Here is a 27,548-nt window from a genome sequence, read left to right as displayed (position 1 = left end):
TCCATCGATCTTCGTCATGGTCTGTCGATCGATGCGAGTTCATCGACATCAGTCGACACCATTGGGATCCGCCGAGACTCATGGAGCTTTCGATTTCGAAGTCTCTTTCCTCAAGCTTTTCATTTCTCACCACTTGCCAGAAATCATCATCTATGATGGCATTTACGTGGTGTTTCCCTTTGTCGGCTCCTGCCTCTCTAGCGAAAGCTTCTTGCCTCTTTATAGTCTCGCCCGTCTGAATTACTTGGGTTTCAAGTTTTCTCACCTGAGTCCCTAAGGTCTCGATTTTGGTGTTCAGATTGTTGTAGGCGGAGTCTATTTTACCATTAAAATCCACGCTGATTTGTTGTTGTCCCAACAGTACTCGATCAAGCATCTCTTCGATCTTGCTTTCCTGAGTCTAGGGTGGTGGATTCTGGTAGTAGGAGTTCGAGTAGCTTTTGCTGTTGTTGAAGGGTTTTTGAAATTGTGAACTTTGGTTACTTCTTTGACCATTCTCAAAGAAGTTTTTGTTTCCGCCCTGGTTTCCAAATTTCTGGAATCCGGTACCTCCGATGTAGTTCACATTTTCTTCTCCTTCCGTATCTGCTACTTCTCCTTCAGCTGAACAGACTTGCTTCCTAAGAAGCTCGTGCACCACATCTAACTTAGCTCTTACTTCGTCCATCTGTTCTTTCCCGATAGAGGCTACAGACTTCTTCCGTTCAGAGTCAGTGTTTTTGGTGCTGCTGCTGTTAGCAAGGTTTTCGATAAGTCTCACAGCTTCCAACGGATTCCGAGTAGTGAAGTTTCCTTCACTCGCCGTATCAAGAGCCATTTGATACTGTAAGGCGAGACCTCGGAAGAAAGTGCTTAACAGCTGCACTTCGTTAAATCCGTGGTGTGGACAGTCTCGCTGGAAGAACCTAAATCTATTCCACGCATCTTTGAAGGACTCTCCAGCCTCCTGCGAGAATGTGGAAATTTTGTTCTGAAGTTCTTCAGCGCGCGCCTCATCAAAGAAGATTCGTAAGAAAGCATTCTTGATGTCGGCCCAGGATGTTAAAGATCATGTGGGTTGCTGCCTAAGCCAGTGCATCGCTTCTCCTTTCAGCGTGTATCTGAAGAGCTTGCACAGCAGGTAGTCTTCGGGGACTCCTTCCATCCGAATAGCAGCGATTAGATCCTCGAACCGTTCTAGATGGTCCATAGGATGCTCGTGCGGTAACCCAGAATAGGGTATCTGCGACACGAGAGTGTAGTATTGAGGCTTCAGCTTGAAATTCTGCTTCTGGATCTCCGGAAGTCGAATAGCTGATCTGTTGGAATAGTACTCATCTGGGCGATTATAGTCGGCCAGTGGTTTCGATCGAGCGTCCTCATCTACAGGTTGAGCAGCTCCTGTAGCATTAGCATCAGGGATTACAGTCCCCTGAGCGTCTATTTTCTGACCTGTTGCATTACGCAGATGACCGTCCTGGTCATACAGGTTTCCGTTCTCGTCCTGTGTTAGAATAATAATGCTTACCATTTTTGACGACACGGTATCGATCGACGTACGCGGTGTAGTATCGATCGTTATCGAACGATTGGGATCGATCGACGATGAAGGTCTGGTGTCGGTCGACGGTTGGTTGTGTGTATCGATCGACGACGATGTTGTTGCGTCGAGCGATGTTGAACGTTGACCTCTTCGGATGGTGCGTTCCAAATGAGCAGGATCGTCAGAGAACAGCAAGTCTTTCTCCTTGTTGCTTCTGGTATCGTTGGGCATGCAGCTGAAAAGACAAGAAAAAGATTATTAGAAAGGGGGTAGAGAAAAGAATAAAAATCAATAAAACTAAATCTAATGGCGATCAAAGCTCCCCGGCAACGGCGCCAAATTTGATACCACTCAAATTACCCTAAGGAGTGTTACTCTCATCAAAAGAAGTTCAGATGTAGTACTTAGGGATCGAATCCACAAGAAGCTAGGGAACAATTAAATCTAGTGTTTATTAATTCTAAGAGTTGTAAATATTTAAATGAAATAGCAATAGTAACAAGCAAAGTAACTAGTAAATGTAACTTGGTTGGACATGATATTAATGCAACTATTCAGTGTTAGATTATAATTCTAAGAGTTGTAAATGTTTAAATGAAATAGCAATAGTAACAAGCAAACTAACTAGTAAATGTAACTTGGTTGGACATGATATTAGATGCAGGGCCACTATTCAGGTGTTGGAGATTATAATACCTATAGATGCCTATTTGTTGCATGCATGATATATTAGAGCTCAATCGCTTAACTCAGTGATCAGCTGTCGCATGTTTCACTGGTTAACAGGCTAGATCTCGTGTCTCAACGGTTAGTATGTCGACAACGAAAGAGTGTCGATCGATGGTCCTATTGGGACGTCGACCGATACACCTTTGCCAACGTCGATCGATAGTCAGTTGAGGACATCGATCGACGGGTTCTAGCCAGGCCTATGCGCGAGTATGATATGCCCTATTAAGATACTAAATTGGCGGTTAGTCCTCTCTAGCAGTCCTAATATGATAGATAGATGTCAGGATGGGATAACAAGGGTGCTTGAATATGCAATTCTATGATCATGTTCTAGTTAGCAAGGCTAAAATAAGCAATGAATACAAATCTATCATGAATATCACAACAAGGCAGATCTATAGTTTGGGGCTAATCCCATAAACCTATCTGAACTCTGGATCTAATAATTGAACTACTCAGACATAGCAAAGCAATTCATAACAATGAAAAAATAGAAACTCATAGTATAGATGAAAAGAAATGATAACAAGGAGTTCCAATCACAAGTGATCTTCTCTCCCAAAACTCTCTTTTCTCTCAAAGTAAAACTTGTAACAAAAAAAGTCTCTCTGCCGTCAAAACACTTAGGCAGTATATAATCTACTAGGTTAAAAACTCGTCAGGGCATTTTTGTAATTTGGCTTGGCCTTGGGTTTTAAGTCTTCTGAATCAAAAATGTCGCGTGTCTGATGTCTCGACATCGAACGATGGTACTTGTGTACATCGATCGATATTAATCTTCATCTGTGGAGGCATCTCTTGGTATCGATCGTCAGCACTGATGCGCATCGATCGATTGTTCTTCCTCTCGTCGACCTCTACGTGGTCAGCTCGGGTGAAATGTCCTTTAAGCTCCAAAATGCTCCAAAGTCATAGCTTTACTCCGAAATGCACCTGAACCTGAAAACATACCTAGAAGAGTAGAAACCATAGATATATATATATAGTGAAAAACCTATATACCATGGATGAAAACGGGTTAAATCCAAGGTATATCACTGACCCTACCAAAGGTATTTGATGTTAGGGGAGTTTAGAAAGTTGAATGATCTGTTCTTCATGATTGCTTGATTGACACAAACCAAAGGAATTTGATGTTTGATCAATGAGAGTAAATGAGTTTCTGTCTTGACAAAGAACTTGCTTAGAATTGTTATCTAGACTTAGGGAAATGTGTTGATTGAAACTTTGCTATTTTAGATTAAATCTTAGTCATCTGAAATCAAATTCCTACACCCATGACTCTTCCTTTATCCATTGCTTGAAAGTTGCTAGTAAATTGTGTTAGAATCTTGTTAGCTTAATCAAATCACTTCATTACATTGAATGCATTTAGCTTAAGTATGAACCTGAATACTCTTTAAATTGAAACACTTATAAATTGATTGACATCTAAAATACTACTTTGATTTGAACCATGGACCCTTGAAAAATTCATATCAGTCTGGCCTTAGCATAAAATCTTTTTTTAGACTATGTTGTTCTATCTCGCAGTCGGCACGACTCGGAACTTCTATCAAATTAATCCTAGAAAAAAAAAACAGATTTATGATGTTCTGTTAGTCGGAAACAGGATCTAAACCTAAATCTAAATAAATAATTAAAAAACTAAATTTAAAAGGAAATTTAAAGACTAGAAGATTTACCTTAAGGCTCGGGTGCTATTGGCGGCTTTTTGGGAAGATTCAAACTGGTGGATGTGCACCAGTGGATCACAAGGTTAGAGCAGAAATTTTACTCTATGATGTCCTAAATGAAGGATATTGTGTTGAACTATTTTGGATATTTTGGATAAAAATATCCGGGTATTTTTAGATACTTTCGGATAATTCGGATCTACTTAACAATAATTTAAATTTTCAAATATTTTTGGATTATTTTAATAGATTTTAAATTATATATTTAGTTATGCATGTTACTCGTTCGGTTCTCGGTTTGGTTCAGTTTGGTTATTTCAGATATAGAATTATAAGAACCATTCCGGTATTTGAGGCTTTCAGTTTCAGGTATTTCGGTTTGGATCTCGGCTCCGTTTTTTTTGTCCAGGCCTAATCCGAAAAGTCATATTAAAAATTTAATAAATTACAATGAAAGTAAAGTTGAATCTTCTTAAAACAAACAAGTTCAATGGAATGATTCACACATAATATAAAATTGAGCCCTTCAACTTAAAAACAACCGTTTATGCAAAAATTAGAATGAAAAAAATTCTTTTGGTGAGGCACGGTACAGCCAATAATGAATAGTGAGTAATATTTCAAAATTTTAACTTTTATATCAATGAAAAAAATTTATGAAGCCATATGGGCCAATTCTCTATAATATGGGTGGGAATTTTGGTTTAAATTCGGGTTCGGTTCAGGTTGGTTTTGTTAGTCTAAAAAAACTTTAACCAAAGTCAATTGAAATTAGTTTGGTTTTATTTGTGTTCAGTTTTAGTTTGGATTGGTTTTTATTCGGTTTAATTTTAGTCTAGTTGGGTTTGTGTTCAGTTCAGGGATTTTTGGTTTTGTTTGTGTTTGTTTAGTTTAGTTTAGTCGAGTTTATCTTTTAGTTTTCTTTTTGTTCGGTTACAAAAGTATAATTTATAAAAGCATAAAGAAAATCATCATTAAACATCAAAAAAATGTAGAAGATATAATAGAATAATATATTATATTATTATATTCAAACCTAATATAAATATCATAGGTAATTTTCGGTTTTAGTGTTAATGTATGAAATTCATATTCTTTCATTTTCTCTTTAGATCTGTTTGTTTTATCTATTTATAAGTAAAATTTATAAATTATTATTTTTATTTAGGTTAAATAGTTAAATATCTTAAATAGATATACTATTAATATATTTATTTAAACTAATTAAAGAAACACGTTGAGTTTTTGGTTCGGTTCGGTTTAAAACCAAACTATACTAAACCATTTGGGTTGATTGAATCTTTAATCAAATAGTTTAGACATATACTTTGGTTTGGGTTCGGTTGGGTTGCTTCGGTTCTGCTTTTCTTCCCACCCCTACACTATATCATCGGAGTTGATTGGCAAAGTGGCCCAATTCCTAGTATACTAGTTTTAGACCATTTTTTACATCCTATCTTTATTCAACTCAAAGCCCCCATGAATGGAAACTAACCAAGTTTTAATCAATCCTCTTGACTACGAAGTTGATTAAAAATTAGTCATAGTCGATCAGCAAGAGAATAATGATCATGTTAGTCATAGTCCAACAATTTTAAACAAAATTAATAGGTTTTACCTGAAAATTCTTTTTTTCTTCTGGTTAACTTAGTTGACCATTCTAATAATAGCTTTGGAATTATTATAATCATAATTTTCAATCAATAAATAAAGATAAATACTCTTTGATATTTGAATGCCAATTCGATCTAATATTTGACTAAGCAGAACATGATAAAGATAAATAAAAAGGCATAATAATACGTTTGTAAACTCGCAATATATTTTTTGGAAACAAATTCACTTTACCAAAATGTATGCAAGTTTTATTGAAACAATTTAATCTCATCTGGAAGTGTAACCTACTAATAAATTTCCGAAAAGACCAGACTAATTAATTATAACTTTTCTCCGATTGGTATGTCAAATCTAATTTTACCAAACAAGATGAGGTGTTGACCATTAGAAAGAATTAAACAGCTTACATACAAACAAAAACACAAGCCGAGAAATAACAATAAAACAAAGGCTCAACTTCCATAATAATAAAAATAAAGTAAATTCAAAATTAGCATTTACTCCATTACCAAAACTCTAAAATTCCACTACAACAAATATAGGTATTCATAGCAGATTAAGATAGCACAATTTTCCTAACTGCTATGGAAAGGTATTTGGAAGTCTGCCTCGCAAAGTTATAGCACTTTACTTATGCTATGCCGAAAATTCGGTAAAGTGAAAAAAAAAACTCACTAATCACCCAAGTTTTTAGAATAAGCGCCAACACTTAGTGAAAAAAATGGATTTAGGCGGTATGTTTTAAGAACATATACTTTTCATAGCATTAAAAAAAAAAAAGAAAGGGATCGGATTTACTTACCTCGTTCTCTCCGTCTTCCCTTTCTTCTCCACCTCCATCGAGCTCAAAGCTCTATCCACCATCTCCGACTCGTTTCTCCATCTTCCCTTCCTCTCTACATCCTCTCTCCACCATCTACGACTCCATCGCCCACCAACCCTTCCTCCCCACATCATCTCTCCACCATCTCCGCCGCGTTTTCTCCATCTTCCATTCCTCTCCACAACCTCTCTCCACCATCTCCGCCTCGATCTCTCATCTTTCACCATCCGTAATCTCGTCGCTCATCCTAACAGAGTATACAATTGGATTCAGCCATCATCATCTCCAATTTCAAATCCGAGACTCTAATTTAAGAGTGAGGTCTTAAATTCAATTGATCCAAGTTGTGCATGTATATAGGTCTTAGTTTTGATTGATTGAAGTTGTGAAAGTAAATAGGTGTTAGATTCGATTGATTCAAGTTCTGATTAATTTCATTGTTATCGGTTCATATTTGTTTCCATTAATCAGTTCTTTTTTTGTTTTGCAGGTGCGGGTTCGTGACTTCACAAGCTTGCGTCTTCTATATTCTGTCGAGGTTAGACACATCGATCACTTATTCACATTATCTAATAGTTTGTATACTTTTGTAGACATTTATCTAGTTGTTTGCGGTTTAGACATTGAAGCAAAATTTATATTGTCATTGTTGCTTGAACCATGTACACTTTTTGGAATTTTGGCAAGGGTCCTAATAATGTTGGACAAGTCGTGGGTTCATATAAGTAGGTATGTACATTTCCCTAAGTGTTCAGGTTATAGAATTCCAAAAATTCGCGTCATAACTTTTTTTTTTCATGAACTTAAGAGTTGATTCTGCATACGAGAGAGCTGCCCGAGCTTTTGTCAATGGTGTTACTGATAAGTTAGGAGTTAATGGGAAGATTGTATGTCCATGCGCCCGATGTCGTAATCTGTATCGCCATACAAGTGAGGAGGTTGTCTCTCATTTGGTTATAAATGGAATGGATGATGCTTACAAGGTACGGACGGATTGGTTTCACCATGGAGATGGTAGCTCTGTTGATGTAGTGGATGTTAAAGATAGATGCTGGAATGCTGAGATTCTTAGTTTATATGAAGCTGCAAACTTTGTAGATGAGGATTTAGCCAACCGGGGTTCACAGTTACGTGAGTCAGTTGAGGGTGAGGACAGGAAAGAAGATGAGTTTTTAGCAAAACTTGCAGAGGCTGAAACCCCCTTGTATCCGACGTGTTCTAGTCATAGCAAGCTATCAGCTGTAGTTTCTTTGTTTAGGATTAAGTCTCAGAATGGGTGGTCAGACAAGAGCTTTGATGACTTGCTGCAAACATTGCCAAATATGTTACCTGAAGACAATGTGCTGCACACATCAACTTATGATGTCAAGAAGTTTTTGAAAACTTTTGATATGGGATATCTAAAGATTCATGCTTGTGTTAACGACTGCTGCTTATTTAGAAAGAAGCTGAAGACGGCTGAGAGTTGCCCAACATGTAAAGCGTCTAGATGGAAGACCAACATGCATACTGGTGAAATCAAGAAGGGTGTTCCACAGAAGGTTTTGAGATATTTTCCGGTGATACCTCGTCTGAAAAGGATGTTCAGATCGGAGAAACTTGCAATGGATTTACGATGGCATTTCAATAACAAGAGCACAGATGGGAAACTCCGACATCCAGTAGACTCTGTTACTTGGCAGTCAATGAATGACAAGTATCCGTCGTTTGCAGCGGAGGAGAGGAATTTGCGACTTGGGCTTTCAACAGATGGGTTTAATCCCTTTAGTATGAAGAACAGCCGATACAGTTGCTGGCCTGTGTTACTGGTGAATTACAACATGGCTCCTGACCTATGTATGAAGGAGGAGAACATAATGCTCAGTCTGCTGATTCCAGGACCACATCAGCCGGGTAATAGTATAGATGTTTACTTAGAGCCGTTGATTGAAGATTTAAAACAGTTGTGGTCAATAGGTGAGCCAACGTATGATGCAGTTAGTAAGACTACCTTTACCCTTAAGGCAATGCTACTTTGGACTATTAGTGATTTCCCGGCTTACGGGAATCTTGCTGGTTGTAAAGTGAAGGGTAAAATGGGTTGTCCTATATGCGGGAAGCACACAGATAGTTTGTGGCTGAAGAATAGTAGGAAGTTTGTATTTATGGGCCACCGGAAAAGTTTGCCTCCCTTGCATAGTTTTAGAGGAAAGAAGGCTTGGTTTGATGGGAAAACGGAACATGGGACGAAGGGAAGGGTACTCACAGGCAGGAATGTCTCATATGTGTTGAGAAATTACAAGAATGTTTTTGGTAATAGAAAACAGTCTGGGAAAAAGAGGGCTACTCGAGTTGACATACCATCTGATAAGGAAGATGAACTAAGTGGATCTGATGAGGATGAAGATGTAGGAGATAAAGACGAAGAGGAATTGTCTAGATGGAAAAAACGTTCCATTTTTTTCTCATTGCCTTATTGGGAGGTATGTTTAAAATTAAACATTTACTAACTGTTTAAGTCTGTAAGAGCTGTTCTGATATTTTTCTTTATTTGCTTTGTCATGAGAAGGAGCTCCCTGTTCGGCATAATCTAGACGTTATGCATGTGGAGAGGAATGTGGCTGCAAGCTTGATTGCGACATTGTTACATTGTGGCAATTCAAAGGATGGTCTAAAGGCTAGAAAGGATCTTGAAAGTCTTGGTATCAGGAAAGATTTGCATCCAAAAGCTCAGGGTAAAAGGACATTACTTCCACCAGCTCCCTGGTCTTTATCAAAGTCAGAGAAACACATCTTCTGTAAGCGGCTATATGATTTTAAAGGTCCTGATGGCTACTGTGCTAATATATCTAGTTGTGTATCATTAGAGGAGTGTAAGGTGTTGGGACTCAAATCTCATGATTATCACGTCCTAATGCAACAACTACTGCCAGTAGCAATCAGGGGCTTACTACCTAAGGGTCCTAGGGTAGCCATTCTCCGCTTATGCGCTTTCTTCAACCTTCTATGCCAACGAGTAATCGATATGGAACAACTTCAGCAAATGGAATCTGAAATCGTGGAGACTCTCTGCATTTTTGAAAGATTTTGGCCACCAAGTTTCTTCGACATCATGGTTCACTTGTGTGTGCATCTAGGCAGAGAAGCTAGACTTGGTGGTCCGGTCCATTTCCGATGGATGTATCCATTTGAAAGGTATGTTCTCCACTGAAAAAATTATTAATCTTCCTAATGGACTTACTAATCATGACCTATGTTCTTTTAAAACAGGTATATGAAAGTCTTGAAAGACTATGTCAGAAACACAGCAAGACCAGAGGGGTGTATAGCTGAGTCTTATCTTGCGGATGAGTGCATGAAGTTCTGCTCGGCTTTCTTGACTACTACAACAAATGTGCAAGAAAAAGAGGACAGAAACACTGAGTATGAGAGTAAGTCCATCCTCGAAGGTCGTCCTATATCAGCCGCCCGCTCATTCCAATTTTCAGAAGCAGAGTTGAAAATAGCTCATCTTGCTGTAATACAGAACACGGCCATGGTGGATCCATATGTTGAGTAAGTTTCTCTTAGTATATATAAAAGTATTGATTGTGACTTTTATAAGATTTCAGTGTTGAGGTTTGCTTTTTCCATTTGCAAGTGCTCATTTACAACATCTACAAGACTCGAATAGTAGATGTCAAAGGGATGCAACATATTTATGGCGTATGCACACTGAAAAATTTGCAGCGTGGCTAAAGCAACAGGTCTGCTAGTACTGTATATGTTTCAATCCGATTTTATACCATGTTGTGTAGCTAACAATTTTTAATGGAATAAATTTTAGATATCTATTGATTCACCTGATGAGGAAGACACTCTGAAGTGGCTGGCTTATGGTCCTCGTAGTATAGCCAGATCTTACACAGGCTACATTGTGAATGGGCTACGATTTCACACAAATGTGGTGCATAGGCTAAGTCAGAATAGTGGTGTTTACTATGAAGCAACAGCAATGTGTAGATCTAGTGCAAAGGACACAGCTCAGGTGGTCGACGTTGTATCCTACTATGGGAGAGTAGTTGATATTATATTACTAGACTACAATGGCTTCTACGTCCCAATATTCAGGTGTGAGTGGGCAGTTAAAGGTAACGGTGTGAAGGTAGAGGATGGCTTTACGCTGGTTAATTTTAATCACAGCCACATATCCTTTGCAAAGGATCCATTCATTTTAGCATCTCAAGCGAGACAAATATTTTACTCAAGGGACACTGATGAATCGAGTTGGTATGTAGTTATGAAGGGTCCATGTAGAAGATACAGTGATGAGAAACCTGAAGATGGACATGCAGATGTAGGACCATTGCCTTCGGATATAGATATGTGTCTGGAAGACATATCAGATGAGGCTGAGAATGTCAGACTTTGTTTACTTCTTTTTGAGCATTTTGTGTATTTATAGTGAACCATTTATTGGGCGAAATAGCATATTTTAATGGGTGAAATAGCATATAAAATAAGTTATGATACACTCACTTGATATCACGAAAAAAATGCTATAAATCATATGAACATAACTCAATACCACTGCTGCAACACATCATAAAGTAGCACCAATGTAAAGCTACTACAACGTAATTGATGGCTACAGAATATAGCTATTTTACAAAAATATATAGCAACATAAAAAAGTTATTACATAATTTAGAACAGCACAAAATAATAGCTATTAATAGGTTTAATACAGCAGATAAATATAGCTGTTATACAATTTCCTATAGCATAAATTGTGTGTAATAAATAACCGTAACACAGCGAAAACATAACGCTATTAAAGGCTACTCTACGATAGCGTCATCCGAAAACGCTATCGTATATAGGGACTCTATTATAGCGGTCGTTTTCATAGCATTTGTAAAACCGCTATGGATACCATATAATAGCGTTATCCGTATGCTATTAAAAGCCATATTTGTTGTAGTGTTCTTATGGTAGAAAAGCAAAAAGCTTACGTAAATTCCAAATGTTATCAAAACCCTGCAATGAAAAACTTGCCAAAACTTGAAGAGGTTGGTCCACAAAATTGAAGGTTCTTTGCTTCACACTCTATTTATAGGCAAAGAGATAAAACAGAGGAGATTAAATTACTTATTAACAAAGGTTGTTTTCACTCAACCACATTCATTCTCAAGTGTCTGCTCCTCACATTCCCCGAGATTCTCATTTACTTTCACCTCTATTTGGTACGTACTTTAAATTATAGTTATAATTTCGTTTTCATTATTCGTTTTGTTCACATTTGGTTTCGTAAACATATAGACAATCTTATATATATAATACAGTATATTCGATGTTTTCTCTATATTTATCCTCGCAGTTTAAAGGATGATTCATACGTGGGATCTACATACATACATGCATGTTTATTAGTTAAAAAACTTATTTTAAACATTAAATTACTTCGATAGCTAGACAACAATCATTATATAAAAAAACGAGATCTATAATTATATATCTAGTCGACAGTTAAAAATAAAAAAACGAGATCTATAAACAAACATTCCCAAATGTTTTCATCACTCTCAAACCACTGTTCACCACATTTAATGGATTGCGAGATCTACTCAAGCTCTTCTTCTGAAATCCCTAGAGACCACGTCCAATCCCTTGATCTCTTTCCTAACATCACTCAAAACCCTAATAACAACAATACCCGAATCGAACCTTTACCGCTTATCGATAGGATCAACTTAAACTCAAACCTAAACCTAAAACCTAGGCCATCGTATGTTGGCGAAGGAGATGACGAGGTAGAAGATGAAGAGGACGTTGTAGTGGACGTGAGCTTACACATCGGCCTTCCTGGTTCCGGTAATTCAAGCAATGGGAAAGAGATTGTCACTTACGATGCCGGAAAAGACATCGAAAATGAAGTTTCCGGCAAGTCATATTGGATTCCGACGGTGGATCAAATTATAATAGGCTTCACTCATTTTTCTTGCCATGTATGCTTCAAGACATTCAATCGCTACAACAATCTTCAGGTACGAATCATTATATATTATGCTTGTTGTGTGTCCATGTGCACAACCAGATCATATAGATAACCCTATATATAATTTTCTTTTCTTTTTTTTCTGAGAAATTTTGCTTAGAAATATATAATTTTCATATACTATTTATATCTCCGTATCTAATGTTAGGACTTTGTTCATACATAAAAATATGAATTAACTTGCCAAAAGTTAAACAACCAATGTTAAACTAAATGAAAAGTCCCTCTGGATCTTGATATATTATCATTTTTGAGTCTTATTAGCTTGATTAATAGTGTGACTGAATTGTTAATAACACAGAAGACCAAAGATTAGATTATTTATTCAACATTACTAAAAAAAAGATTATTTATTCAACATTGAATTTTTATGTTTAATAGGTTTTCTCATATACAATTACATTTTGTTCAATAGTAAACAAAATTTAATAAAAATTTTAAGCATATTTACTCATGAGCATAAAACACTAAATTTTAAAGTCAAAATTTATATAAGAGTTTTAAAGACATCAAAACTTTTTTATTTAATAGTTCATACCAAAAAAGTGTCATGCTCTATGCAGCCAAATTCAAAGAATCGAGTCTGGTTATAATTTCTTCAGTAAATTACCTTGATCAATCAGTAAAATGATTTTAAAATTTGATTCAATGATATCGTGAGCATATGTTTTGAAAATCTATCTTGAAATCTTCAAAGCATTTCTTCTATTTCATTTTCGTCTAATTTTGTCTTTTTACATATGAAAACCTGGTTGATTCCAAATATGAATGCAGATGCACATGTGGGGCCACGGTTCACAATACAGGAAAGGACCAGAGTCACTGAAAGGGACTCAGCCAAGAGCCATGCTAGGCATCCCTTGTTACTGCTGCGTTGAAGGGTGCAGGAACCACATCGATCATCCTCGGTCCAAGCCACTCAAAGACTTCCGAACGCTCCAAACGCACTATAAGCGCAAACACGGCCAAAAGCCTTATGCGTGTCGCATTTGCGGTAAGCTCTTGGCAGTTAAGGGAGATTGGCGAACTCACGAGAAGAACTGTGGGAAACGTTGGGTTTGTGTTTGCGGTTCCGATTTTAAACACAAACGCTCCCTTAAAGACCATATTAAGGCTTTTGGACCTGGTCATGGGTCTTATCCGACCGATTTGTTTGATGAGCACTGCTCACACTCTTCTGTCTCTGAAACGCTCTTTTAAAACTTGTGCATTGATCGTGTTTTGACTTGTGTGAATCATTTATTACTCTAAAAGAATGTGTGGTATCTGTTTATTTCGAATTTGGAAAATATACTAACATGATACCTGCACCAGTCTGGATAATGACGAAACTATTATCAATGAAATTGTAATAGTTCTTAATTTTTGAATTCTAATTGTACGCTACCTTTTTATAATCCTATAAACTACTATTATTAAGCGGATGATTGGTTGAACTTTAGATTTAGAAACTTTACAGTTAAATCTAGTTCGTAAGATTTTTTGAGGTAGTTAACTAATAAAGTTGTAATAATGAGAAAGAAAATAAAAAGAAAAGATATTCTTCGAACAATATTTTTTTGCTTTAGAGAACATGATTTTTACATCCATTCTTTTTTTTGCTTTAAATTTAAAAACTGAGTATTATAGAATTAAAAGTTTTATGACTGGAAATAAAAACTAAAATAATTACATTTGCTACAATCCAACCAATCAGTACTCCTTAAGTCTTTTAAACATTACAAAATTGTCACATTTCGAGTTCAGACCCAACCCATTGAAAAATGATAAACCTCAGTATAATTTGGTATTATATAAAATATTAAAAGCAATTCAATTCCTCTTGTATATAAAGAAGGAGGCTTATATTAAAATTCTATACAAAACACGTACTGAAGTTCTGTCCGTTTGTAAACTCACTCGCCGAGCAATGCAGTCGTTGAGCCAATACCCTCGTCACTTTCTTAAATCATCTTTGAGCATTTCTTATATCAATGTTGATTCAACCAAATTGGTCTTCAGTTTCAAAAGACTACAAGCAAAACAATTAAACGCTTTACACATTTTCGAACTAAAAATATGTTTGCACTTAGCTAAAAGAATTAATGCTAACAAAAACAAAATCAGAAAAAAAATTAGTACATTCTTTTCAAAATATATATTTTCATATTTCTGAATGTAATTTATACACACCATTTTTTATTATTCAAAATGTTCAATTATATCTTTCACAATTGACAGAGTTAATATTTGGAAAGTTCGGTTCTTTACCAAAGGTGGTAAAGAAGTACTTCTACAGTCAGTGGCAACATGTATGCCAACCCATGTAAATTTCATGTCTCCGGTTACCCAAAATGGTTACGAATAAGCTTACAAGTACAACTGCCCATTTTTGTTGAAGCAGTAGAGAAAATAAAAAAGGTGGTTCTCATGCAACAAAATGTGTAGAGGAAAAATGGAAGGGGGAATAAGATTTACGGATCTGCAGAATCAAAGGAACTTTAGAGATTAATTGATAAGCCTGAATCTTTATTCGCGAAAGTATTTTAAAGGTAGATACTGTAGAACCTAAATTCCACACAAAGTATTTGATAGTGATCGGGGTTGATCTAGGGAAGATAAATGATGTGGGCAACGATATTTTTAGAACACAACGATGTTAAATAGTTTCCAGTAGGTGAAAATAGACTTTATTGATAACTGGGATCAAATACAATGAGTCGAACTAGATCGAATGAAACACACAAGTTTGATCAAGAAGGAATCTAAAAGTGGGAAGACAATAAGATTGATATGAATGTAAGGCTCTCTCTAGGGTTTTCAACGTGTCCACCTCCTTGTTTCTTCTCCTTCTTTTATAGCAAGTCGACTCCGAGATCTCCGTGCCAGCTCAGCGATCTCAGTTTCTTGTTGCGCGATCATTGCGACCTATGTGACTCTTTCTTCAAGCTCGACTCTGGTTGTGGGCCTCGGCATGTCTCGGCCCATGTTTATGATCGGGGCCCATTTCGGTCTTGACCAAAATTGGATTCAACATTTTTGGGGTCAAAAACGGTTACGACGAAGTTAACATTCAAAACGTCCGAAGAAGAAAATGAGAACTTTCTTCGACAAATACATTTTCGAAATAGATTCTTTCTTACGAAAAGCTTTGCGGAGGAAACACGAGACATCAGACAAGAGCTCGAAAAAGGTCACTACGCAGCGACCGAACACGCATTACGCTCGGTCGCTACGTAGCGACCGAGTCGAGCCAAGCTCGGTCGCTACGTAGCGACCGAGCTCGAGCCAAGCTCGGTCGCTACGTAGCGATCGAGCGTGCGTTCTGTTCGGACGCTACGTAGCAACCGAGCTCTTCCGAAACATCGATACGACACTAGTCCATGCATTCTCGTCTATCCTTCGATGCTATCTCCCGAAGACCGTAGCGAACCCATTTCATGTTTTCCGCCATTCTAAGTCATCAATCAAACTTTGCGCTAAAAACCGCGGAAAGTTCGTTCTTTATCGAAAGAAGCCGTAATAAACGCTTCGAGTTAGAAGACGGCCCCAAAGGGACCTAAGACATGACTCGAGGCACAACTTACGGTTTCTTAATCAACAGCCCGTAAGCCGCATGACGGTTTACGCTTGGTTCGCAAGGAAAGATAAATGTCAAGTTTCCGCGGATAAATATGAAATTTTGAAGATAATTACGAAGATCGGAAAAAATGGAATATCTCCATTTTTATGCTATGACGGCTTAAGGGCAGAAGAGGAAAAGCGTAAACCGACCTAGGAGCGAGTATATAAAGAGTCCTAGGCGAGAGGCATGGAGAGAAACTTTTTCAGAGCAAACTTAGCACTTAGAGCGATTTAGGCATATTTCCGTTTTTGTTATTTCGAGCTGCGACTCAATTAGGTTTAGCCGTCTTAGGGTTGCTAGAACTAGGAATCTCGCCGACAGCTCTCGAGCCCAGGCTTATACCTTGTTGTAACGCTTAAACACAGATTCAGAGTAAGATCTATTTTGCTCTCTTCTTACGATTTTTATACTTTGTCGTTGATATCTCGTGTTCTGATTGCTTAGCATGTGGTATTAACAGATCTCCGGGACCTCTGGGAAATTAGGGTTTTATTAGTTTCCTAATTTAGACGGAAATCGACAGTGCAAAATTTGGTTCCCACAGTTTGGCGCTAGAAGGAGGGGGGCGGGGTACGAATCAATCTAACCCGCAAAAGCCACTCAACGATCAGGAACGATATGCAAAACTCGACGTGCGCGAACGTCATCTCGTTCAAGGGGGAGCAACGGTCGATCAAGCCAAACCTCGAAACGATCTCCTTGTTATCGAGCTGATAATTCGAGATATCGACGTCACTAGGGTGCTAATCGACACCGGGAGTTCGGCCGATATTATCTTCAAGGATACTCTCGAAAAAATGGGGATCGATCAATCCGAAATCGCGAAATACCCTAGCCCACTACTGGGACTTTCGGGAGAAACAACCATGGCCTACGGGTCAATTAATCTTGCAGTCAAAGCCAGAACCGTGACAAGAGTCACAGAGTTTCAAGTCGTTGACCGTCCCGCATCTTACAACGTTATCATGGGAACGCCATGGTTGAACGCCATGCGTGCCATCCCATCAACGTACCATCTTTGCCTCAAGTTCCCAACCCCTAACGGAGTCGAGGTAATATGGGGAAATCCGAGAGTATTACATGTGTGTTACGCCGCAGAAAAGCGGAGAAAAAAGATCTCCAACGAGGATTTGCGAAGTGAAGATTCAGCGGAACTCTTCTGGCACTCTCGTAACATCACAGCCCTAGAGGAAAAACGCGAACCAACTTGCGAACCTGTGGTCACAGTCTGTCTCGATGAAGCATTTCCGGAACGCTGCATCGAGATCAGAGCCAATCTTCGCGAGCCTTTGAGGACAGAGCTCATAACCTGTCTAAAAAAGAACCTCAATACTTTCGCATGGACCGCGTCATTAAAAAAGAACCTGACAGAGCTCATATGCCAGGGATCGACATTAACATAACGTATCACGAATTAAATATCGATCCGACTTTCAAACCCGTCAAACAAAAAAGGCGGAAGCTAGGACCTGAACGTTCTTCCGCGGTAAACGACGAGGTCGAAAAATTGCTTAAAGTCAAGTCAATAACGGAGGTGAGGTATCCAGACTGGCTCGCCAACCCTGTAGTAGTAAAAAGGAAAAACGGGAAATGGCGAGTTTGCGTGGATTTTACCGACCTAAACAAGGCATGTCCAAAGGATAGTTTCCCTCTGCCACATATCGATCGATTGGTAGAACCAACGGCGGGTAACAAACTTCTGTCTTTCATGGACGCCTTCTCAGGTTACAATCAAATTATGATGAACCCTGACGATCGCGAGAAGACTGCGTTCATTACCGATCGCGGAACCTATTGCTACAGGGTAATACCCTTCGGCCTCAAAAACGCTGGCACAACTTTCCAACGACTCGTGAACCGTATGTTCTCCAAACAACTCGGTAAAACGATGGAGGTCTATATCGACGACATGCTCGTCAAATCCCTCCGAGCAAAGGATCACGTATCACATCTCGAGGAATGTTTCGTGCAGTTAAATTCCCATAACATGAAGCTCAGCCCGACGAAATGCAGATTTGCCGTGGCATCAGGGGAGTTCCTCAGCTACCTAGTCAAATACCGCAGCATTGAAGCTAATCCAAAACAGATCAACGCATTGATCGAGATGGCTTCGCCAAAGAATAAGCGGGAAGTCCAAAGACTGACCGGTAGAGTCGCAGCACTTAACCGATTTATTTCACGATCAACGTACAAGTGCCTGCCCTTCTACGATGTTCTACGGGGAAATAAAAAATTTGAATGGTCGGAAGAATGCGAAAACGCTTCCAACAGCTGAAGCGGTACTTAGCTTCTCCTCCAGTCCTCGCAAAACCCGTGGAGGGGGAACCGTTGTTCTTGTACATCGCCGTATCGGCAACAGCTGTGAGCGGCGTCCTGATCAGGGAAGAACACGGCGAACAAAAACCTATTTTCTATATAAGCAAAACCTTGATGGATGCCGAATCTAGGTAACCGCTAATGGAAAAATTAGCATGCGCGGTCGTAACATCGGCTTGAAAACTAAGACCGTATTTCCAATCCCACACGATCATCATCCTCACGACCTTTCCCCTACGGACGATTCTGCATAGCCCGAGTCAGTCGGGCCGACTGGCCAAGTGGGCAATCGAGTTTAGCGAGTACGATATCGAGTACCGACCGAGAACAAGCAAAATCACTAGTGCTCGCAGACTTCTTGGTCGAACTACCGACGGGGACCAAAACCAACGAGGAACCAAATCCACCTGGCTCCTCCACGTCGATGGATCCTCTTCCAAGCAAGGATCAGGTATCGAAATTCCCCTCACATCTCCGACAAACTAGATCTTGGAGCAATAATTCAGGCTGGAATTCCATGCCTCAAAAAGCGAGGCTGAATAAGAAGCACTCATCGCATGGCTGCGTTTGGCTCACTGCTTGAAGATACGCAACATCCACGCTTACTGCGACTCCCAGCTAGTGGCGAGTCAATTCAGCGGAGAGTACGTAGCCAGGGACAAATGGATGGACGCGTACCTCAAACTAGTCCAAAATCTAGCTCAAGAGTTTGACTGTTTTGCTCTTACGCGAATCCCCCGTTCCGAAAACGTCCAGGTAGATGCTCTCGCGGCGCTAGCATCAAGTTCTGACTCAGGACTTAAAAGAGTAATTCCGGTCGAGTTCATCGACCATCTAAGCATCGGACCACCAATCGTCGTCAACCTCATAGAAGGTCAAGATGACGAGGAAGAAGAAGTTACGGTACAACCGCAATCGGAGCAATCTGATTACGGCTGCGATACTCCATGGTTTCAGACAATTCGAGACTACATTATCGACGGACAACTGCCCACCAAGAAATGGGCAGCCTGCAAAGTCCGAACACAGGCCGCGCGCTACATAACAGTGGACGGCGAAATTTACAAGTGGAGATTCTCCGGACCACTCATGACGTGCCTGGAAGGGGAAAAAGCGAGAAAAGTGATGGAGGAAGTACATTCTGGGTCCTGCGGCAACCATTCTGGGGGGAGATCGCTGGCAGTGAAAATCAAACGCCATGCATACTACTGGCCGACGATGAGCGGAGTTTGCGAGAAGTTCGCACGAAAATGGAAAAAATGCCAAAGGCATGCTCCAACCATCTGACAACCAGCCGAAGTTCTCTCCTCCATCACATCGCCATATCCCTTTATGTGCTGGGCCATGGATATCGCCGGACCCCTTCATAATTCAAAGCAAAAGCGTTTCCATTTAGTCCTCACCGATTTCTTCTCAAAATGGGTAGAGGCAGATTCGTACGCAAGTATAAAAGATGTCCAAGTCGAAAGTTTCATATGGAAAAACATCATCTGTAGGCATGGAGTTCCTTATGAGATCGTAACCAATAACGGATCTCAGTTTATCTCCACCCGGTTCGAGGCGTTTTGCGAAAATTGGAAGATACAACTCAACAAGTCGACGCCCAGGTATCCGCAGTGTAACGGACAAGCTGAAACGATCAATAAAACCATTCTCGACGGACTGAAGAAACGCTTAGAGGCCATAAAAGGCAGGTGGGCCGACGAAATCGAGGGAGTCCTCTGGTCCCACCGTACCACCCCGAGGTGGGCAACGGGAGAAACCCCTTTCGCTCTGGTGTACGGAACAGAATGCATGATTCCCGCGGAAGTAGAGTTCCCCGGTGTTCGAAGAAGATTACTTCCCGAACGAGAGGATCTCAATAACGCCATGCTCCTGGATGATCTCGATCTCATTAACGAGCGCCGAGATCGAGCGCTCATCCGAATCCAAAATTACCAACACGCAGCCGCAAAGTACTATAATTCCAACATACGGAATCGCAGATTTAATCAAGGAGATCTGGTCCTTCGCAAAGCCTTCCAAAACACCGCTGAACGAAACGCAGGAAAACTTGGAGCAAACTGGGAAGGACCCTATAAAATCGAAAAAGTCGTCCGACCAGGCTCCTACGAAATAGCCAACATGCAAGGCGTAAAAGTTCCAAGGACCTGAGACGCGATGCATCTCAAAAATACTATCACTAAACAAACCAACTCGCAATGACCGAACTACAAGACAACTTGATCTCTATAAGGAGTACGTAGGCATGTTGTCAAAAGGCAAATTCAGCAGTCCCCCCTCATTAAAAACTGGGGGAAGTGGATACGTGTACTCGTATACTCTCAAATTCAAAAACATCTGACCACGCCTTCGATGTTTCCGACATATCTTAACCAAGCAAATTATTTTTTATCCGCAAATCATTTTTGATATTCGAAAATAAATCAGCCGTTAGGGAGAAGCAACCTTTGGCATCGCGAGACGTCGCAAGAGATGCCTCGAGAGTTACTTCTTCCGAACGACGAAACAGAACCTCCGTCACAAAAAAAAGAACATTTTAACACATATTTTGCGCAAAAACTCCAAACGGTGGCATCTGCCGTCAAGTCCGGTGCTGATCACATCGAACTCTCGAACGTCCTAAACAGACATAGCCATCTCACGAAGATGACTCTCGTACATCCGACACAAGGATAATAGCGCTATAAAAGAAACCCGAAATTTTAGTCCAGCACTTCCGGTTGGCTTAAAAATTGTCTCCGGAGAGACGCTCGGTTCATATCTAACAATTCATGTAAGCTGAGAACCTATCGCGGACTTAAAATCGGTATGAATCAGGTTAAAATCGCGACAGATAAATCGATAGCCGGCTAGTCACCGCATAAATCTTAAAACCGAAAGTAAACCTAGGTCTTGCCCTAAACCCAGCGCACTGGTCTCTAACATTTCAAGGCATGATATCCAAAAGATACGAGATCCCAAAACCATGTCTCTATGTTTATATTCGACATCTTCAGATATCCCGCGAAGTCTGTATCTCGCGGAAAAACTCTCGAAACAGATCTCGAACAAAACATTTCACATCGAAGAAGGATATGAGATGACAACTCATCACCCTCCTTCCACACCATACGTAAAATTATGAAAAATGCAACTCGATCATCTTGTCATAAAAAGAAAGCCGCAGAGGGGCAGGGATTCAAAGCCACATACGGCCAGTCCCGAAACATGAAATAAGGCCATTTAAGGCCGAAACATCAAACATAAAAAATCTCTCGCAAGAGATCTAACCAAAGTCATTCTCAGAACTCACGCTCCCTCTTCACCTGTCGCTTCATCCAAGCCTGGAGCCGCGTCACCTCCGTTTTCTCTGACCACTGGATCTTTCCCCTCTGGGTCTTCTGAACACGTCGGAAGGAAGCACGCGGATTTCAGGTCAGCTAGGATGAGATCGAAATCTCCATCCACGACTGCCAAATCTCCCTTGCAGCCGGACAATCGGGCCTCTTCGGCCTCTAAGGTCGGAGGAGTCTCACTCTGGAACAACTGAACCAAGGCCATCCCGCCCTCAATCGTCGCCAAGGCTAAATCCCTGCTCCGGATGCACTCGAGGGAGCCCAGAAAAAAAGAGATCTTCGCCAAGCGAGCCTAAAACTCAGAGCGAAGAGCGCCCGTGGCCTCTCGGATCCCGCGGCTCGCTAATCCTACATCGCCCTCAATCTGACGCTGAAGCCGACGCACCTCCGAAGATTTGGTCTTCCTAGCCTTCTTCTCCTTAAGCAGTGAAGTCGCCGTCTTCCCGAGGTTCTTCTCGAGCCCCCCTATCGCGACCTCGAGTTTCGACACTTTCGCGGAGTGAGAATCCTTGACAGCCGTCAGCATGGCCTTGGTTTCATACCATCTACCCTGCAGCTCCGAAAACTTCCCGGCAAGACGACTGGTCTCAGAACCGCACTCGCTGATCATCCCATCGATTAACGACCTGAACTGCGAAACGAGAAAAAGTTAATTTTTTCTTTAAAAAATATATATATATAACAATCAAGAGATTAAGTGAGCGACAAACCTTTCCGCGAAGCCCCGACGCTATGCTCGAGCCTCCTTGCTGCGAAGATTCCCCGTCACCGCCCTTGGTAAACTTCCTCTTCCGGCCCTTAGGTTGAGCAACCGGAACAGCACTAGGAGCGCGCAACGCTAGAACGATCTCTTTCCTGGCCGGGGGAGGAGGCATAGAGTTCAGCAGCCCTCTTCTTATCCTCGACGAGAATCGGAGTCGTGGATGATCGGGTAGGTAGAGCCGAAGCGTCCGGAACGTCCGAGCCTGCAAGAGTTCCCGCGTCTTGCGGAGTCACGACCTCGGTCCCGTGGCCCGGAGCAATGGCCAGTGCAGAAGAGGATGGGAACTCGGTGCCAGCTCGAACCAGTTCCTTCTCAGCTTGGCGACGAACTAGCTCTCTCGAAAGGAGAGATGGCCAGCAACGCAAGCTGGCGCTTCGACCGGAGAAGTTGGAATCGGAGCCGGAGAGGTGGCCTCGCCCATCTCAACGTCGGAACTTCTCTTGTCACCGTGGGAAGAAGACATGTTGAAGGAAAAAGTTTTGGCGCTAGAGAGGTTTTGGAGGTTTGAAGAAGGGAAGGTGTGAAGCAAATGAATGACAAGAGCTCACTACTTATAGAAGTATGGGCTCGGAATTTTATATATTTTTAATATATACTTTCTCGAGAATTTTCTTCCGCGGAGTTTAAAGTAAACTTCGTCCAATACGCCTAACTTTGCCAAAATCTTTAAACCGCGCGCTAGAGTCTCGACTCTAACGAGCTGGGGGGCTAACTGTTGGGGTCAAAAACGGTTACGACGAAGTTAACATTCAAAACGTCCGAAGAAGAAAATGAGAACTTTCTTCGACAAATACTTTTTCGAAACAGATTCTTTCTTATGAAAAGCTTTGCAGAAGAAACACGAGACATCGGACAAGAGCTCGAAAAAGGTCGCTACGCAGCGACCGAACGCGCGTTCTGCTCGGTCGCTACGCAGCGACCGAACGCGCGTTCCGCTCGGTTGCTACATAGCGACCGAGCTCGAACTAAGCTCGGTCGCTACATAGCGTCTGAGCGTCCGTCCCGATCGGTCGCTACGTAGCGACCAAACTCAAGCCAAGCTCGGTCGCTATGTAGTGACCGAGCTCGAGCCAAGCTCGGTCGCTACATAGCGACTGAGCTCGAGCCATGCTCGGTCGCTACGTAGCGACCGAGCGTGCGTTCTGTTCTGACGCTACGTAGCAACCGAGCTCTTCCGAAACGTCGATACGACACTAGTCCATGCATTCTCGTCTATCCTCCGATGCTATCTCCCGAAGACCGTAGCGAACCCATTTCATGTTTTCCGCCATTCTAAGTCATCAATTAAACTTTACAGTAAAAACCGCGGAAAGTTCGTTCTTTAACGAAAGAAGCCGTAATAAACGCTTCGAGTTAGAAGACGGCCCAAAGGGACCTAAGACATGACTCGAGGCCCATCTTACGGTTTCTTAATCAAAAGCCTGTAAGCCGCATGACAGTTTACGCTTGGTTTGCAAGGAAAGATAAATGTCAAGTTTCCGCGGATAAATACAAAATTTTGAAGATAATTACGAAGATCGGAAAAAATAGAATATCTCCTTTTTTATGCTATGACGGCTTATGGGCAGAAGAGGAAAAGCGTAAACCGACCTAGGAGCGAGTATATAAGGAGTCCTAGGCGAGAGGCATGGAGAGAGACTTTTTCAGAGCAAACTTAGCACTTAGAGCGATTTAGGCATATTTCTATTTTTGTTATTTCGAGCTGCGACTCAATTAGGTTTAGCGATCTTAGGGTTGCTAGAACTAGGAATCTCGCCGACAGCTCTCGAGCCCAGGCTTATACCTTGTTGTAACGCTCAAACACAGATTCGGAATAATATATATTTTGCTCTCTTCTTACGATTTTTATACTTTGTCGTTGATATCTCGTGTTCTGATTGCGAATTTCGGTTCCCACAAACATTTGTCCCCCAGCCCTTTTTTTGATTCGATCGAAAAGGAAAAAGGGGCGGTTATCCTTTGGTCTGGATTTTACGGTTAACATCATTCGGGTTCGGTTTTAATGATTGTTTTTGAAAAGAACCGTTTGTCGGTGCGCTTTCTTTTATTATTATTTTAATCGGTAACAGCTACTTTAGTCACCGCTTGGGCGTGGACTAGGTTATAATTGCCTTTCTCGATAGCGATGATAGAGACGTTAGGGAGGCTTATATTTACGTAGGAGGCTTTCTTTCAGCCTTATCTCTGTTTCCTAGCTCAGCTCTCTTTCTCCCATGCTCTAAAATCTTTCTATTTGAGATCGAGATGTGTTCGTCTTTCAATTTTCCTCGTCCAACTACTACTGCGGACGATCTCGAGAACCTTCACGAGTTTCATGGGGTCGATCGTTCCGTTGTTCTTGATTTGGCCAAAACGGGTGAGACCCCGTAAACCGTGAGAGAGGGCTACTACGGAACCTATCTTTCCTTTTTCCATTCTTGCGGTCTTATCTTCCCAATTCCGGAGCCGATACTTGAGATCTTGGCGGAGCTTGGGTTATCTCTTTCTCAGCTTCTCCCGAATTTCCTCAGGCATCTTGTTGCGTTTCTGGTTAAGGCTAGGGAGGAGGGTCTCGCTTTTGGTCTTAGCGAGTTTCGTCAGTGCGTTCTGGTGAAACAGAACAATCAGACCCCTGGGACTTTCCTTGTTTCTTCGCGTCCAGGTCGCCACGTCATAGGAGATATTCCTTATCGAGACGAGAAGTGGCGCAAATAGTTCTTCGTTTTCCGGATGGATCGAGCATTTATGGGTGACTTCGAATTCTCCCGGCGTTGGGCTGAGAATATCAGTTAGTTTCTATCTTGCCTATGCGTTTTGAGTTTTCGGGATCGAAGACTAAAATTTTTGTTTTATTGAATGTAGTTCCTGGTGGAAGTTCCTCAATGTCGGATGAGATCCGTGGTATAATGAGAATCCTTCGGAGAGGTCGCTCGAATTGGTTCACTTTTGACCAAACTCGGATTCGGCCTGTTTTTGCCTTGCCAGTGGGGACTGGCAAAGCTCCTTTAATCGAGAAGTCGGAGGATGAGACCTGGCATTCCCGGGAGGTTGCGGGGGCCTCTTCTGCTCAGGACCAGTCTTCGGATTGGTTGAATAGACAGCTCATGAGGAGGTTGTCGTTCCGAACTTCCGGGTCTGCGTCGAGGAGTCGAGCTTCAGGAAAGTCCCCTTTAATCTCCATCCATGATTCCGACGATGACGATGTTCCAGAAGAAAGTCAACCTCCTGCTTCGTTGAGTCCTGGTATGGATGAGGAGACTGTGGTGATGACTCGTAAACGATGTTGATCATCGGATGAGTCTTTGCCCGGTCCATCTCGTCCTAGGTTTATCCCTGGGGAGATGGTTCTTCATTTGCAGTTCATATCTAACTGATTTCCCTCGCTGGTCGTATGAGGTCCGCGGGTTGCCGTCTTCCGTCCCTCGCTTCGTCAGTTGAGAAGGAGGCCTATGCCAAGGTTGCTGTGGCGAGCTCCAAGGTTCGTTTATTGTTTACCTTTTTTCGAGGAATCACTTCACATCATTTGCTTATCTCGATTTCTTTCAGGTTATGGAGGCTTTTAATGAATATGTCGTGATGATGGAGGTTCATGTCGCGGCTTCCAGGAATGATAAGGAAATCGAAAGCATTGGCTCTGAGATCAAGAGGCTTTCAGAAGAGCTTGAAGCCACCAAGCGAGAAGGGAAGAAGGATGCTGAGAAGATCGAAGCTTTGACTGAAGACTGGAAGAGAGTTCATCTGGAAAATAAGGTTCTTGAATCTCGGATGGTCGCCAAACGGGCAATAATTGCGGCACTCGAAGTTGAGAGGGATCGGGATGTTCGCCGACCTTCCCGTATTGCTCGTCGCGACACTGCGGCCAAGTATCGGAAGGTCCTTGAGTCCTTGAAAGATTGGTGGGCGAGCAAGATGAATGGAATATTTGATGAGATTCAGCTACAGGAGGTGGTCGCGAATATCGATCTCTTGACCGAGCTCAAGGATGGAGGCTTGATTGTGGATTCGGAACTTGCTCATTTGAAGGAAATGGAAAGAGATTGCGCGGAATTTCTCGCGTCGGCTGCTGTGCCTGATTGGTCGATCTCTGAGCTCGATCTTCCTCAAATCTCAGATGATTCCGTGGATCAAGTCGGGGGGTCATCTGTCCCCGATGATTTCGTTTCTAGTTAGCTTTTTTTTAGTTTAATGTCTTTGGATATTCACTGATCTTTGATATCGATATTTTGAATGTTTTTCTGATGGATAAGTATATAATTTCGGAATATCCCAGTCTCCTTATCTTTCAAGACTCTTTCATTCGTGTTGTTGAGATATTGCGAGGCCTCGACCTTTATAAAGCCTTTAGCTTCATTCGGGAATTTATCGCAATATTTCGTTCAATCTCGTTTTTACTTGCTAGAAATCATGACTTCGAGAAGATCTAACTCTCGTGATTCTGACAGGGTGCAAACTCGAACTGGTGTTGCTAATGCGGAACGCATTCGATCCGGAGACGTGAGCGATGCTCTCACAGAGGTTCTGCGTGAGGAGACTCGACTTCCACGGTCCTTGTCCCAAGGGACCAAAGATCCCGAAGGTGAGGCATCTGTTACTCGCGTTAAGTCGAGCAGCCCAACGGGTTCGGAGGGGCGTCATCGTCCTCCAAAGAAAGCTAAGACAAAATGGTTCGGATCGTCGTCTTCTTGTCCCAAATGATACGGTTGTTGCAGAGCCATTTCATTGGCAGTTCTCGCATTTCAAGGACTGCCCCATTACCAATTATCGAGACAGTGTTGCTCATTTGGTGAGGCATTTCAAGCCCGCCGGATGTCCGCTTCCTTCTCTGCGTAATATGACGGAGCGCGAAGCCTATGTAAAGATGGCCGTGGCCCATGCTAAGGTGATTCTTTTTGAAACATGATCTTTGTCGAATCGTTGGTTTGTTTTATCTTTATTGATCTGCCGTGTTTCAGGCTATGGAAGCTAACAATGAGTTTGCGGCGACTTTAGAAAAACGCCTACAGGACGTTCCGCATTCTGACGAACTTAACGAAATAAAGAAGGTTGTTCACGAGCTGAAGCTCTGTCTTAAGATGGCTCAAGATCGGGAGCGTGCCAATGCCGCCCAACTGGCTGTCGCCAAAAAGCTGGGGAATCAGGCTGCTACGCTCGAAGCTCGTCTG

General features: G+C 41.5%; 2 protein-coding genes and 1 non-coding gene across 3 annotated transcripts; all 3 read left to right on the top strand.

Moving 5' to 3' along the window:
- Positions 1 to 872: 872 nt before the first annotated feature.
- On the top strand, positions 873 to 978 carry LOC125578742. The gene has a single exon (XR_007316825.1). It is a non-coding gene; the product is annotated as a small nucleolar RNA R71 (small nucleolar RNA).
- Positions 979 to 7,067: 6,089 nt separating this feature from the next.
- LOC106429580 lies at positions 7,068 to 11,052 on the top strand. Its single transcript, XM_048740456.1, has 6 exons — positions 7,068 to 7,099; positions 7,179 to 8,832; positions 8,919 to 9,544; positions 9,620 to 9,904; positions 9,990 to 10,095; positions 10,176 to 11,052. The coding sequence occupies exons 1-6, from the start codon at positions 7,068 to 7,070 to the stop codon at positions 10,791 to 10,793; spliced, it is 3,321 nt and encodes a 1,106-aa protein (XP_048596413.1). The 3' UTR covers positions 10,794 to 11,052.
- A 38-nt stretch (positions 11,053 to 11,090) lies between these two features.
- Positions 11,091 to 13,784, top strand: LOC106429585 (protein TRANSPARENT TESTA 1). The gene is made up of 2 exons (XM_013870329.3): positions 11,091 to 12,375; positions 13,161 to 13,784. Exons 1-2 carry the CDS (start codon positions 11,899 to 11,901, stop codon positions 13,584 to 13,586), a joined length of 903 nt encoding a protein of 300 aa, XP_013725783.1. The 5' UTR covers positions 11,091 to 11,898; the 3' UTR covers positions 13,587 to 13,784.
- The last annotated feature ends 13,764 nt before the right edge of the window (positions 13,785 to 27,548 follow it).

This window comes from Brassica napus, chromosome A9 (genome assembly GCF_020379485.1).
Source record: "Brassica napus cultivar Da-Ae chromosome A9, Da-Ae, whole genome shotgun sequence".
NCBI lineage: Eukaryota > Viridiplantae > Streptophyta > Magnoliopsida > Brassicales > Brassicaceae > Brassica > Brassica napus.
Note: the sequence above shows the minus strand (reverse complement) of the source record. Positions and strands in the feature narration are given on the sequence as shown.